The sequence below is a fragment of the Brachycentrus maculatus genome, unplaced genomic scaffold (assembly GCF_059751285.1).
Source record: "Brachycentrus maculatus isolate JH-2025_06_01 unplaced genomic scaffold, ASM5975128v1 h1tg000073l, whole genome shotgun sequence".
Taxonomy (NCBI): domain Eukaryota; kingdom Metazoa; phylum Arthropoda; class Insecta; order Trichoptera; family Brachycentridae; genus Brachycentrus; species Brachycentrus maculatus.
Window position 1 is genome coordinate 624,515 of NW_028280827.1, and position 16,493 is coordinate 641,007.

The window sequence follows — 16,493 nt, forward strand, 5'->3', positions numbered from 1 at the left end:
CTACACCTTATCTACTTCTTATTTTGCCTTTTATGATTAGGTGTAGGTACATTTCTCTAAGAACATGCCTCAGATGGGCACTTTCCGCACTTTGGTATCAGTCAGCAACTGTCTTTATATTATTGCTCTTTGGACCACATTCACGTTGCTGACAAAATCAATCCATGAAATGCAATGTAATAACAAGTGCAGTGGCGTAGTTGGGTAGACGCCCGACTGCAAAACTGGCGTCGCGGGTTTGATTCTCGCTAAGTGCAAAATTAACAAAAGAAAGATTTATTTTCAATTAGTCTGGGTGTTTGTGATGTATTTTTCACATCTACCTTCCCAATCCTTACTATCCTACCTGCAGAGAAGCCTATTAGTAGAGGATTTCAGGGTTATTATATTTTTTAATTACATCCTACAGTGTAACTAGATTTCAACCGGTTCATAGTGCTGATCTTAAAAGTTTACAATTGAACTCCATATAAAAATACTGACCAAACAACACCTTACCACTCTATTTCGAATTTTCAATTTTAGGTTATCATTACAGAATATATTTTATCTATCTGATTATACAATTAATTTTACGAAATGTTTCATTTCAGGTGTGGCATGTCTGACCATGGAAGGAGTTATGGTGCCTTCGCTGGTGTTGCAAGGTGACACAGTGGAACTGCGATGCCTCTTCAGGCTGGACCACGACATCCTGTACTCCGTGTCCTGGTACAAAGACCACGAGGAGTTCTACAGATACGTACCGAAAGACAATCCCAAACACCATACATACAAGATTGACGGTGCTAAACTTGATGCAAGTAGTTTTAAACAGTAATTTAAATCAATAAAATTATTCATACTTTTTAAGAGATTTATATTATCCACTGACACTTCGTGATGGAATGGTATTTTAATATGTAATTTGATTAAAATCAATATTTTTAGTTTTTCCACTTTATTTTTATTTGACCATTCTGAGGTCCAGTCTGATGGACCAGTCTGATGATGTCGGTAACGACGAAACCCGGTCACTGGTCAAATAAAAATAAAGTGGAGAGGCTAAAAATATTGATTTTAATCTAATAATATAATATATTCATACTTTTGTTCCATTTTTGGTTCAACTATCCCTTTTTACATTTTTTTAATTAAAGTAAAATTGTGGAGAAAAATAGTCAATCATTCATCGAAAACTAATTTAATTAATTTGTAATTTCCAAATTTTCTTTTTTGTTATCCTTATTTTTTTTCAAGAAAACCTTTTTTTATTCAAGTTTACTTTTTTTACACATTTTTACACGACATCGAGTGTAAATGGAGAGTTTGATGTTTCTAACCTTATTTGTAAATCCTTGTTCATTTAATCACGTCATTCCTCGTCAAAGTAAACTGACGTTTACTAGTAGACTTCATAAGTAAAGAAACTATAAACAATTTAAATATAAAAATAATTATCCATTATTGCACATTCACAAGTTTTAAAAAATGCAAAATGGATGACCAATAATGGGCATTAGTGTACAAAGTAATACTTAAGCCAGCCAAATTCTAAGTCACAAGCTCTGGATTACTCGGATTTCTACCTTTCTTTATAAAAAAAAACGATAAACGCTTCATCTCTTGTCGAGACATCCATAGCAAAAATAAAATTCATTCACCACAAACACGGGTAAAGTTTCATTGGAATTATTTTGGTATTATTTTACATTAATGATCGATTTGTTTTTGTATCGTTAGTTGCAGAAATCTGATGCTCAAACTCTGATACTGCGGGGAGCGCGATTACCTGCCAGCGGACTATACCGGTGCGAGGTGTCGGCGGAGGCGCCTTCATTCACCTCTATAAGTGGCGAGGGTAGGATGGATGTCATCAGTAAGTACCTAATTAGCGAATGTCGAATTATAGTTTGTACGTTTTCAAAGCGCTCTAACAACCCTTAAAATCTAACTAACTAACTAACCATCACGCCGCTTCCCCGCAGGGGTAGGCAGAGAGAATAGAGCGCCACACCACTCTGTCCTTGCAAACATTCTTCGCCTCTTCCACGTTCATGCATCTCCTCATACATACCCGCCGATTGTTACGACTCCTAACCTGACCACTTTCAAGTATTTGGCATACCTGATCGTGCCATGTTTTTCTCGGTCTTCCTCTGCTTCTTTTCCCACTAACATTCTCCTCATAAATTTGTTTTACCGTTCTTTCCTCACTCATTCGTTCTACATGTCCAAACCATCTCAACACACCTTTCTTAATTTTATCGATAATGCTTATCTCAGCTTTGCATTCCTTTCTTATTTCACTATTCGCACATCTATCATACATCGTTTTGTCACACATTCTTCTGAGAGATCGCATTTCGACTGCATTCAGTCTACTTTCATCCTTCTTTGCTTCTTTCTTTCACCCTTAAAATCCATTTTTTTTATTCAAAGTTACCCGAGTAAAGTCGGTTCGTGGTTTCGTAGTAAGTATAATGGACTTAAATAGTTTCTTGGTTCAAGTCCAAACTACCACAACTTAATCAATGTTTTCAATAACGAACCGCTAATGCCTTAAAAAAATATCATGAAATCCATTGGTTTTATTTATACATATAATAAAAATAAAAATATTCGCATTTAAAAATAATAATAATCATCCGTAACTAAGGAGCGTTTTTGATAAATAAATTGATACTAAAAAAAATTAAAATGAAAACAAATAGACTTAAAATCATATTTTTTACTTTTTAAATATTTTAATATTTTTCTTTTGTTATCATGTGTTTTTTTTTTAAATGAATAATCCAATTTTTTAAATATATAATTGGAATCAAATTGTATTTCGCTATTAAAATAAATAATAATTATCCGCAACTAATGGGCATTTTTTATAAATATTTTATTTTTTTAAGTACACTTTTTTTTATATTTTTGTAAAACAGGAAAGATCATCCGCTACCAAGATGCATTTTTGTTAAATATATTGATATTTAATAAAACACACATTTTGTTCTTGATTTTTCAAATATTTTTTAAATTGGACTTATTGTATGGTGTATATAGAGCATCTTATTTATTTGATACACAATCATAAAAATAAAAGTAAATAAAAAAAATTATGAAAAACATAAGCATTTTCAATAATTTTTTTACTAAAAAATATATTAAACACATCAAAATAAAACCTGCTTTCAATATTAATTATGTGCAGATTCCATTGGCATATAACGAATAAATATTCCATTCGAGGAAAAAACTGAAAAAAATTCCCAGAACGTTTTAAAAGTTTTTTTTGTTAAATACCCAATGATGATAAATACAAAAGTACAAAGGCTCACAAAAAAGTTTAAGAAAATACCACTTTTTAATTTTTTTAGACATTGGATCCTTTTTGCTGACCATAGATACGATACGTTTACTTTAATCGAATACGTGTTTTTATAACAAAACCATTAAGTAACTGAATTCGAAAGTTTCACTTAATTACACATCTTTTTCAACATTCAATGTAATTAAAAATAGTATTTTATAATTAAAGTATTTAATTACCGTTGCATTGTGCTTCTTACCCATCCATTGATATATCCTATTTATATAATATAATATTTAATATTCAAAATATAGATGCTTTTCATTTATTTCTTTAGTTTAAATACTTCCATCAAATCCAAAAATTTTCTAAATTATAGAAAGAAAAGTGAATGGTTCACTGCAATCAGTTAAAGCAAATAAAAGTTTGACAGTGAAAGCTGGCGTTAAACAACGAGTCCTGGTATCAACCCTAATGTACATATGTGCAACTAATGCACAATTCGGATGTAAGTGAAGCGCAGAATTGGCAAAAAAGGATGAAAGCAGACTGAATGCGGTCGGAACGCGATATCTTAGAAGAATGTGCGAACAAATTAATGTATGATAGATTTTCGAATAGTAAAAAAAGGAAAGACTGCAAGACTGAAATAAGGATTATTGACATGTAGAACGAATAAGTAAAGAATAAACAGCTAAACAAATCTATGAGTCAAATGTAGTTGTAAGTAGTAACAGAGGACGATCGAGGAAAACTTGACATAATCAAGTATTTCAAGCATCTGAAAGTAGTCAGGTCAAGAGTCGTAATAGAAAGCGGATCCGTATGAGGAAGTGCATTAATGTAGAAGAGGTGAAAGAAATTTGCAAGAATAGATTTGTGTAGCGTATTATTATCCCTGCCTGTGGGAAAGCAGCGTGAGGATTAGTTAGAAGTTATTAGTTAGAAAAATTTTATGCGATTAATTCCGACATCAAAGACAATGGAAAACCAATTATTATTTTTACCATTGAAAAGCTTTTGAAGCGAGACTCTTGATACCTGTCAGAGAAGCGATGACTTTGTAAAAGCGGTTGAAGAGTTAATGCAGGGGTCGGCAACCTCTTGGACCAAAAGAGCCAAACGTGAGTTGCAAAACGGTTTGGAAATTTTGGAGGAGCCAATTTTTTTTTTAAATAATTTATTGAATGTTCAAAGGTACCTAAAAGTATTATTAAAGTAACAGTTTTATTATAAGTAATACTTTTTTGTGCAAACGTCTATTATAGCCAATTTATACATCTATCAGCCTTACAAGATTTTGATAACGCCCTTCTTTATTAAAATACAGTTTTGGTATGTATAGTATCAACATTTCGAGCATAAAAATGGTTGTCTATATTATAAATACATATGTTTGCTATGAAACGAGGCTTTTATTGGAAGATTGAACGTGAAAGTGGTTCGAAACTAATGTGGTTTTTCAAAGATTGTTTTTTTTTCTTTATTTAGAATTCTTTTGTATTTCACAATATATTATAATTACAAGCACAATACAAATACAATATTATACAAAAAATGGTCCCACAATGGCATGGCCTGTGTGTGGGTTTACATTTTATTTTAGGTTATAATAGAGTGCACTGGCAAAAATGCAATAGATTTCAGAAATTAATTCAGATTAAATGTACTAAACTAAATTACAAATATATGATTTTATCAGTAAACAAAAAATCAAAAAAACAAAAACGAAAAATGTTAGCAAATATGTTCTTCATGAGTTATACGTTTAAAAGAAAATAGTACTTAGATCTGTTTTTTTAATAAAAAAAATCGTTTTTTTAGAAGAGAAAGGTTTTATGAGGGCTCATATGTGTTTAAACAGCACCATCCTTCCTGACCTAATCGAACTAAAAATGAATATGCGCAGAATAATTTAAAAAAATCAACATTTCTGAAAAAATGTCATTTTGAATTTGACATAGAAAGAGCCACAAAAATTGCTTGAAGAGTCATGTGCGGCTCGCGAGCCACTCGCTGGTGACCCCTGAGTTAATGCACTAATCCTCTCCATAGCGCTCGCCGGGCACTGCGAAGTTGAGGGAAAACGTTATGAAATTTATTTTTCATAATCAGTAAAATATCTGACTTCGCTTACCGAGAATTTCATAATTTTAATAACGTTTTAAGTGCTCGTTATCAAGGGCTTAATATATCACCCGATTTCATCTAACTTACGATGAAAATGAAAAATAAAAAATTTTAAAATGCGGTTCCTTTAGGTGAAAGAAAACCTCGTTATTAAGTCATAAAAGCTCATTTACTTTTGAAATATGATTGTAATCCTTTCTTTTTGCGTTCTTTTAGAAGCATTTTTAAACTATGAAATATCGGTTTTACGCTTTTAATCGTTTCAAGATTCTCAAAAATTTGTTGTTTATTTAAATACCTACAATACCGTAATTGCTTTTTAAAAAAATATGTATAAAAAAGGAGGACATAAGTAGACTATGCAAGTCTAATGCAGTCGAAATGCGATTCTTCTAACGAGTGTGCGGCAAAACGATATATAGTGAAATAAAGAAAGAATTCAAAGCTGCGATAAACATGATATTGGCTTGAGAAAGCTTAAGTGATTGCATCAAGAAAACATCTATGGTGGAATGGGAAAGCTGTTTGTTGTGAACTCATACGCAATGCTGTGTCTAAGAATTACAAAAAAAATATTAGTGTGGTTGTCAATCATAGGTGGTGCATGTTTCACATGTGTAAAGTAATAACTTAATTAATGCGTACAACAGGTCGTAAGCCCTGTTTAATTTTTTAAATCTTTTTCATCTATATTGAGATATCGAAAAGATGTAAAAAATAACTCCTAAATGGAAAAACCCTGATTTGTGAACAAGATTTGGACACATTAAAAATGTTATTAAATATATTTTACTTGTTTAAAGCATCCATTTCTTTCTCTACTCTAAAAACCCAATTCTAAATGTGTGTGTTCTAAAATTCTATGTGTCGGGTTGTGGTCTCATGGTTACCGCCTGACTCTTGAGTCAGAGTTTCTGGATCGAACACACTTTACCACAATTTATTACCTATTTTTAATAATGAGCCGCTTATGCACATAGAAATGGTATGAAATTAAAGTACTTTGGTAAACAATAAAAACACAAATACTTCTCTTTTATTAACAAAAAATTAAATTAAGTACATACAATTGAATTAAAAAACAATCCCTCTAAGTATTTTGTCAGAGCAATACATTTAAAAAAAACCTATTTCATATTATGTAAACTTACTTTGGGTCTAGATGTTTAAAATCTCTCATTAAATCATCAATACTCGCTGATTGTGTGTTTGTGGTACATTGTATCGATATCCCAAGCCAAGTCATCCCTGAAGAAAACAATACAAACATTTAAAATCATTTTAAAGTATTCATTAATATAAATTTATTTTTATTAAATGCATATGTAGAAACGTTGTTCATAAGATGGCTACGGTATTTATTTATACGGCCCATAACCAAAGTGAAATAAGGACAATTCCATAATGAATGGAGAATGTTTTATTTATTTAATTTTCACCATCCCAAAGGACCTAATAGAGGTCCAAAGGACCGATTAATCTGGGTGCGTAGAGACGTTCAAGATTGGTCCGGAGTGCCAATTAAAAAAGGCTCGAAGGACCGATTAACATTGACCAAAAGGGCCAACTAATGGAGGCTTGCTAATGTAACACTAGCAGATAACAGTCGCCGATAGCTAACCGTTATCTTCTAGTGTTAATTTTATTTATGTTGTAAATAAAGAAATAAATCGAGATACGCCAAATGTTAAAGAAGAAAAAAAACTATGAAAATAAACAACACTGAATTCGATCTCGTTTTTTTAACGTGAAGGACTTTCAAGTTTAAATAAACTTTGGCTGGGAATTTTTTAACGTTTAAGTATATATTTCGAGTAATCAATATTTGATTCTTAAAAAACATTTGGTCAAACGTTGTTATTTTACCATGTTACGTGTTATTTTTAAATTTAGAGAAGAACTTGGTGAAAATAACTGTTTTTAAAAAATACTTAAATTCACTTATATAAATCACTAAAGCTCTCCATAATCATAGATTATAAATAAAAGAAATGCATTTATTAAGAAAAAGACGATGAAAAATTCAGTTTCATATTTTGAGAACAGACGCAAAAAAAATTATGAAGTTATAATAAATCATAATTTATCGTTGAAATACAAACGTTTTTAAATGAAATATAATAAATAAAGGATGCAAAGTCTATCCCAATTAAATTTCATAAAAATACGAAGTTTATCACAATTACTTTACGAGTAAGACAACGCATATGATTTTTTACGCAACATCAAAAACAAATATTATTCTCATTAATTGATTTGGCAGTCACTTTTTTATAATATATATCCATTTTAATTTAAGTTTTACATGGTTTTACCACTATTTCAACATGATTGATTACAATACGAGTATACTTATATATTAAAACACACAACTTTTTATTTAGTCATTTTAACTTTTTACTTGCCATTCATTTTGCCTCTTTTAATCGTACTGGCTTCAAAAATTTCATTGATTGATTCAGCAGAAATAGTGATATTTACCAAGTTAAGCTTAAACTAAAAACAATTGTTATTACAAATTTATTTGAGAGTACATTTGCATTGACAACCATTGACAGCGGTTTAGAAGATTTTGAAAGGTACCTACCTACCTATTGCATGTCGATTCAAAAGATGTCGATGAAAATGGATCATTTTTGATCGATAGATCGACATCCCATAAAAACTAAATGAAATATTCTGAAAATCCTCTTTATAATAATTATAAATTTGTACTTTATATATTTTGTATTTACTCATACACGGTTTTTTAAGATAAAGGTTCAAATTTATTAAAACATTAACATATTTACGAGTGTGTTTATGTACATATACAGTTTGATTACGAAAACCCATTTCATGTGAACATTGAGACTTTACTGCCAACTAAAACTTTGCTTTGATGTGCAGCAACCATGCAGAAATATTAATAGCATTAAGGGCATACATACACAGAGGAATTATTATACTACAGTGTTTATGATTTTACTGAACGTGTTTTTAAATACGAAAATTTAACCTTTTCTTGACATTGCATACAGGGTGATTTTGAAATGAAAGAAAAAACTTTTTTGCAATGCTTTACTACGATGGTGAGCTTGCTGTTTTAGTGCAATATCTTCCAATAAACTACAGATTTGTCGTCATATTAATCAGCATTTATTGGGATAACAATCAAGGCTTTAAAACAATGAATTTGGGATGAATTACCTCAAATTGACCAATGCAAATATTTAAAGGTGGTTAGAATAAATAATGTCTTCGACTTTTTTTTGTCTCGAAAATTACTTTTTTCGGCCATGGATCGTGAATGCGAAATTGAGTACCAAAACGTTACTTTTCAATAATAATATTTAGTTTTATATAATAAATATGTTTTTTTTAATCAAAAAAATACTCGTGAAACAACACTTTGGAACAAAAAAAAAATTTGTCGCGCATGATATTATATGAATGGATAATCAGAATATAGACATTTTGTTATTTTTCACTTTAATGTAATCATCATTTTTCATTTGTTATCTACCAAAATATCACATTTATGATTTAACCGATCTTGAAGGCTTCTTAATTGTATCATATATATGTATGTAAATATATATATATATATATATATATATATATATATATATATATATATATATATATATATATATATATATATATATATATATATATATACATATATATATATATATATATTGTATATATATATGTATATATATAAATATATAAATATATATACATATATATATATATATATATATATATATATATATATATATAATATATATATATATATATATATATATATATATATATATATATATATATATATATATATATATATATATATATATATATATATATATATCTAGTGTCTTATTGTAATCTTAATCAGCTTTTTCTGAATGTCAATAAATGTTTTAGCATTACGTTCTCAAGAAAAAAAAATAAAATTATATTTGATTATGAAATTAACAATAGTCGGCTGACCAGGAAAACTGAATTAAGAGACCTTGGTGTCATAATGGACGAGAAACTTTTGTTTTCTTCACATATTGAAGCCTGCGTTAATAAGGCCTACAGAAACTTAGGTTTTATTTTTCGAACCACTAAACCATTTAAAAATACATCATCTCTTGTAACTTTATATAACGCTTATGTTCGTAGTCACCTCGAATTCGCCTCAGTCGTTTGGAACCCTCAGTACGCTATATATATAGCTCAACTTGATCGTATTCAAAATAAATTTCTAAAAATGATGGATGGTAAGCTTCATTTAAGTTTCAACTCTTATGAAGAATCTTTAGCCTTCCATAAATTATCTTCACTTAGTAAACGTAGGAATATATCAGATTTATGTTTTTTGTATAAAGTTATAAATAATATGACTGAGAGCCCTTATCTTCTTGCGCAGATACCTTTTCACTGTCCAATTAGAATCAATAGACATAGTCATACCTTTTATAATCCAGCACCAACAAAGAACTATACAAAAAATTCCTTTATTTATCGAAGTTGTGGAAAATTTAATGAATGTTGTACCGACCTTGATATGTTCTACTCCAATCTTTTAAAATTTAAAGCTAAATTGTTCGAAATCTTATAAACCTAAAAAAGTAATTCTATTCCCTGTCCTTTCCTTTTCTTTCCTTCCTATCACTGCCATCTCCTTTTCTCTTTATCCTATCCTTGTCTCATGTCTCTTCCTTTATATAGACCTCTCTTATGTATAGTTGTGAAGAACTATAATTGGTACTCATGATTTTATTTTTTGTATTCTGTATGTATCATATATTGTAACTGTTGTTCTTCCTTCCAATAAAAAAAAAAAAAAAATAAATAAAAATAAATATATATATATATATATATATATTTGTGCTAATGAGTGCTAAAATTCCGATTTAATTCCAGCTAGAGTGACTTTCAATGTAGAAATACCATACTATGCATCATTGGTAAAAATATGAACATTTAATACACATCTCTAATAGATTTGCGTTTTCGACTGACATTTCTTGGTGGAACTGCATTTTATAGGATAAAATAACAACTATGTATTTTTTCACATGAATTTTATGTGACCAACAACCGGGTTTTGTTGTAACCAGTCTGATAAAATACATGTGGAAAAAATTACATAGTTGTTATTTTATTCTACATATCTTTAAAACAAAGTTCATATCTTTAAATTTACATTTTTCTTAAACGAAAAAGTTTTCTTGTTTATGTACATATTTAACTGACGCATATATAACTAATTATATTCAAATAAAAAAATACCATGCAATAAAAAAAATTATCTTAATTTTTAATTCTTGATTTCAAATTATGAAATTTGTACATTCCCATACATAACTCATTTCGTGTTTTGAATATTAAAAGCATTAACTTTGTGGATCATATTGATATATTATTTCGAGAAATAAAAATACTTTGTGTTCTGATCCACTCACATGTGAGTAGATCAGAACACAAAGTATTTTTATTCCTCGAAATAATATAACTCATTTCGGTCAAAAATATTGGTTACCTGTTTTCCACAGGAAACTGACGAAATAAACCTTTTTGATTCAACTACGTTTTCATGCAAATTTATTTGTAACTTTCTATAATTCTGTTTAACATTGAAATTAATGTTTATTTACGTCTGGTCTGATTTACAAAAGTTATCTAAACTCAGTGACCTGTGAAGTGGGGTGTGTTGTACGAGAGGGTAAGATACCCTTAAAAATACGTAAAAACAGAAAAAAAAACAGAAAAAGCAATCAAATATAAGGATTTACGAAATATTTAGTTTTAAGTTTTACTTAAAAACAGTAAAGTCCACAGTCGTAGTTTAAGTGTGGAAAATCCTACATTGGTTTGATTTCCAGAAAATTCATTACAAGAATCAGAAAACATGAATTATATAAGAAATATTACTTTTTCAGAATTCGCCAACCATTTAACAACAGAAACGTAGAAATCCTAGAAAAAAATAATACGAAAAGTCATTAACTGCAACATTTTGAAACAATAGAAATGCATAAAAACACAAATAATCATATTCCCATAATTAAAAATATACCAATTACTAAACCCCCTTTTGTCTATGTTCCCACTGATGAGAAATAAAAATTAAAACATTTTATTAAAATAAAAATAAGTGAATACAAATAATAAAAAGCTCCTATCCCCTCTACAACCGTCAACCACCCAAGGACCAAACTTTAAAATTTTGAATTAGCTTCACATACGATGTTTGAAAATAATGTGAAATGCGTTGAAACACGTGTCATAATAGATTATAAGAAATAGTGATATTGTCCGCCTCCGTAGTGTAATGGTCAGCACGCTCGGCTACCGTTCTGGAGGTCCCGGGTTCGATTCCCAAGGGGTGTAAAATAAATATTAGTGATTTTTTCACTGTCATATTTATTCAATATTACCCTGGACTGGTACCTGAAGCGGAGGGCTGATCACCTTTCCTTCATGTGTAAACGATCAAGATAATACTGCGTTTATATGACGCGGTGCCCTATGCACCATCGGGGTGCGGATAAGGGTTTTATTATTATTATTAAAACTTAAATTTAAAATGGATAGATTTTACCACAAAGCGACTGCCGAATCAATTAAAGAAAATATGCGAAATAGTTAATAATTTGTAGTGTTACTAATCATAACCTAAAAATACGATGTCGTTTGGTAAATACTGACGCATGCATTTGTTATATCAACTGTCTGCAACCAGAAATAGACAAATTCAACCAAATATTTATTGAATCGATCCTAACGTTTTGAGTGTGTCCAAGAATTAGTAGGTCTGGGTACCCAGACCTTTATATTCTCCTTCATCAACGTTGAGATGTAAAAAAGGCAAAATTTATGAACAAGTATTTGGACACACTTAAAACGTTGTGAATGAAATAACTGGTCAAAGATAAAATTTAGATTTGTTTAGATTTTAGATCTAAAATTTTGCTTAGATTGTTTATTGAAGAGACAGATTTAAGTTCCTTTTTCTTGTAGACGTATCACTCATGTGGTACATGCTTGATAACTTGGTACTTTTTCATCTTTTTTTATGTTTTTAAGTTTTGATTTTTTTTTTTGTTTTCTGATAGTCAAGTCTTTTTTGTATTTTAAATTAACACTTTTATTCTAGTTCTACTTCTTATAGTATATATTGTATTCTTGCCAGTGTCCTTTAATATGACCTAAATTATATTGAATACCCACACACAGGCCTTTGTGGGATTTTTTTTTGTATTTATATTTTCATTCATATTTTTTGTATTTGAATTTATGTCATGTTTGTATAATGCAAAAGAATTTAAAAAGAATAAAAACAAAATTAAAAAATGAAAGATTAAAAAGTAAAAGCTGCATAAAAATTGAAAATTAGGTTTTCAGGCCAAGTATGTAAAATAATCCAGGTTCGGATCTTGCATACATATAAAAGGGTCTCTGATTAATAAAAGCTGTCAAAATATAAAGCTGTCCTAATCATGGATGGCTGTTGTGAAGTCAATTATGGTGGGTCATGAAATTATTCATATATTATGTCCGAAAATTTGTATCTCATCTCACCATAGATGTCTCTAGTGAACTCTCGCATAATGTGTTTCGAGTTTGATCAATATTTATAGAAGTTTCAAGAATTTGAGTAATGTGACTGTCAATCATGAGTAGAGTGGTGAATGCTACAAGTGTGTAAAGTAATCACATAACCAGCCTATGATAATTCGTAAGCTCTAACATTTTTATTTACCTCTTAATGTTTTAATAGTAATTATAACAGATATGTATGTGGAATTGTTTAATTGGCTTTGTTATTATTATTGTAACTATTTTTGTTAATGTAATTTTATGTTTATTATTGTTAACTATTTTTTATTATATATTTTTTAAATGTAAAGCTGTGCGATTCCGGAAAAAATAAAATAAAATTAATCAAAAAATATTATTTTATAAATTGACTTGGCAGTCACTTTGTGGTAAAATGTATCCATTTTCAAACTTTATAAAATAAAACAACTTTGTTTTAACCACTTTTTTATTGGTAAACTTTCCAACCGGTTTCGACAAGAACCTTGTCATCATCAGGGTTTATGTACTAAATTCTAAAACATTAAAATACTCAAAGTTAATTACCCTTCCCTTACCAAAAACTTCCACGCACTGCGTACACCAAATGAAAATATGATTAAAAAATTATGATTTAAAAAATATGATTTAAAAACTCCTTAATGTTGTTTTATTGTGCATTGCCTAGCGTGTATGTAGATAAACTCCAAACAAAATTGTTTTATTTTATAAAGTTTATAAAATGTGTCACCAAGTATCTGCGAAAAACATTCAAGAAATATCCATTTTCAATTTGAGTTTTACTTAATTAATACCACTTTGATATTTACTAAGTAAAACTCATATTCTTTTAATCTATATTAAGATATATTCAGATCGATCGTATTTTCAAAATAATAAAAAAATGTGAACATCGTTGAATTTATTTTGTACAAACTTGTAGTGACTATACCTTTTTTGTTTGTTACATAATGTACTTCTTAGAGATCACAGAACTTATATTATGTATTTCCGTTTTTCTTCGCTTCAGGTGGTATCGAGACTACCGAAAGGAATCATTTAGCGCACCTTTTTAGATATGCCGAGTCGTAGCACCGGTACTTGCCAAAGGAATTCATTTATTGTGCCTTTTACCGTTCTTAGACGCGCCATAACCCTTTACTTAAGGGAGTGATATGTTCCAGTGCTACCCGGCGAGGCGCCCCAGATTACAGGGGACGTGTTCCCGCGGGACTACAGGGAAGGGGACGTGCTGGCCCTCAACTGCTCGGCCGGCAGCTCCAACCCTCCGGCCAAACTGCGCTGGATGGTCAACGAGAAACAGGTGGGTCGACCTTAATCAACTATACACTAAACCACTGTTCCGCAAACTTTTTCTATTCAAGGTACACCTACCAAATTAAGAAATTTCAAAAGTGCATATTTACCATGCGAGATCAAAGATGTCGTTATGTGGGAAAGGCAATGAAAGAGATCAGAGAATGCGCATGTGAGGAGAATGGAACCATCCAGACTCCCCCACATCGCACTGTACGGCCAACCCCAAGGTACACAACTCTCGGGCAGACCACAAAAGAGATGGATCGACAGCTGGGAATCGACCTCACAGGAGGCTAATCCCTAATCCCTAAAAAACAGGCCGCAAGGCCTACACCAAGAAGAAGAAGAAGATATTTACCATATTATGGTAACATATCATGTTTAATGCGAAATGTGAATCTACTAACCTGGGCACAGGCAATAAAAATTTGGAGGAATTGTGTTATTTTCACAAAACTAGAATTTTTCCCGCGGCACACTAGCTAATCATCACGGTACACCAGTGTGCCGCGGCACACACTCTGCGGGACACTGCTCTAAACCATGGTTTCCCGAACTATGGGTCGCGAGCGAATATTGAGTGGGCCGTCGCCACTGTATCTTCTAACCCTTATCCGCACCCAATGGTGCATAGGCACTTCATCGTTACTTACATGAAAGCAAGGTGATCACTATTGCGCTTCAGGGCCTATAACCACTACACCACAGAGGTGGAGGCGCTATTATATTCATTAATTTAAACATTAATGTATTACCAATATTTATGCTCGTTTCTTTAAGACAGCTAAGAGGTGGGTCCCAAGATTGGATTTTTTTTAGAAGGGCCGGAGCTAGGACAACTTTGGGAACCTTTGCTCTAAACTCTAAAGCCTTACTCTAAATTTTAAATAGCGCTCCAGAAGGGACGAGATGAAAGGAAATGTGGAAATAAATACACGAATTATATTGCTATGAAATTGTATCATTTACATCGTATTTTGTTTGTAGTTCAAAGAATCTACAAATGTTGGTTTTGTTCAAATGAAATTCCTATTAAAAATGTATACTTTATTATATCAATATTCTTTAAAATTAATACCACTAACAATTTTATGAGGCCAATGTAGTTAGAAATAGAAGACCGAGGAAAACTTGGCATGATCAAATATTTTCAATACTTGAAAGTGGTCAGATCAGGAATAGGAATAAACGGCGGATATGTATGAAGAGATTTGCAATATGAAGAGGCGAAGATTGTTTGCAATGACTGATTGGTGTGGCGTTCTATTGTCTCTGCCTACCTCTTTGGAGAAGCAGCGTGATGATTAGTTAGTAAGTAGTATTTGTTTTAACATTTTTAAAAATATATTTTTACAACTAATAAATAAACTCTTAATTCGTCCCTTCAAAAAAACAACAAATCTCTTGTGCTTTGGATCTTATATCTATCTATTTTCATTATCCCTGCGGGGAAGCGGTGTCTTAGATTCTTTTTTTTTTTTTTTTATTGGAAGGAAGAACAACAGTTACAATATATGATACATACAGAATACAAAAAATTAAATCATGAGTACCAATTATAGTTCTTCACAACTATACATAAGAGAGGTCTATATAAAGGAAGAGACATGAGACAAGGATGGGATAAAGAGAAAAGGAGATGGCAGTGATATTCACTCACATAAATAATTGAATACCATTTATTTAAATAATTTTTATGCAATCAATAGTTGCTAAATTGGCAGGTTTATCTCTAAGTTATATGAATGATATTATATTAAAATCAACTGATAAAAAAATTATTTGTCCCCTTATTCAAAGTATTTTTAGTAAGATATTGCTTTTTAATTTTAATTTTATAAAAAAAATTCAAAATAATATAATAAAATAATGCAATTGAGTTGGCAAAGGAGTTGTAGAGATAAATAAGATGTAAGAGAAACAAAACGTATTAGTGAGTGATTAAGATTTAAGAGAATAGTGGTTATATTTAAAACATTTCACGAATTTCATTTTAATTAGAGAGGAAACGTATTTTTGCAAAGAGAAGTAATTCTGTTACATTTTGGTATTCCTTTACCCTTTCGTGCTAAAGTGATATCTCAGTTTGACCAAATTATGCAAGATTTTCTAAAAATATTTGAATGAATGATTTTCTTAACATGTAAAAAAATAAAGTCTTTATTCTTACTTCTTACTATTCAATTTATTCGAACTTTACTTCTTAAGT

At 30.3% G+C, this 16,493-nt stretch overlaps 1 protein-coding gene across 1 annotated transcript in view; it reads left to right on the forward strand.

Annotated features, from left to right (window-relative positions):
- LOC148311127 (uncharacterized) overlaps positions 1-16,493 on the forward strand; it is a 68,293-nt gene that overhangs the window by 42,290 nt on the left and 9,510 nt on the right. The window contains exons 3-5 of the mRNA XM_088257188.1: positions 594-799; positions 1,723-1,858; positions 14,149-14,288. Coding sequence (XP_088113314.1) covers positions 594-799; positions 1,723-1,858; positions 14,149-14,288 — 482 coding nt within the window. The remainder of the gene's footprint in view (positions 1-593; positions 800-1,722; positions 1,859-14,148; positions 14,289-16,493) is intronic.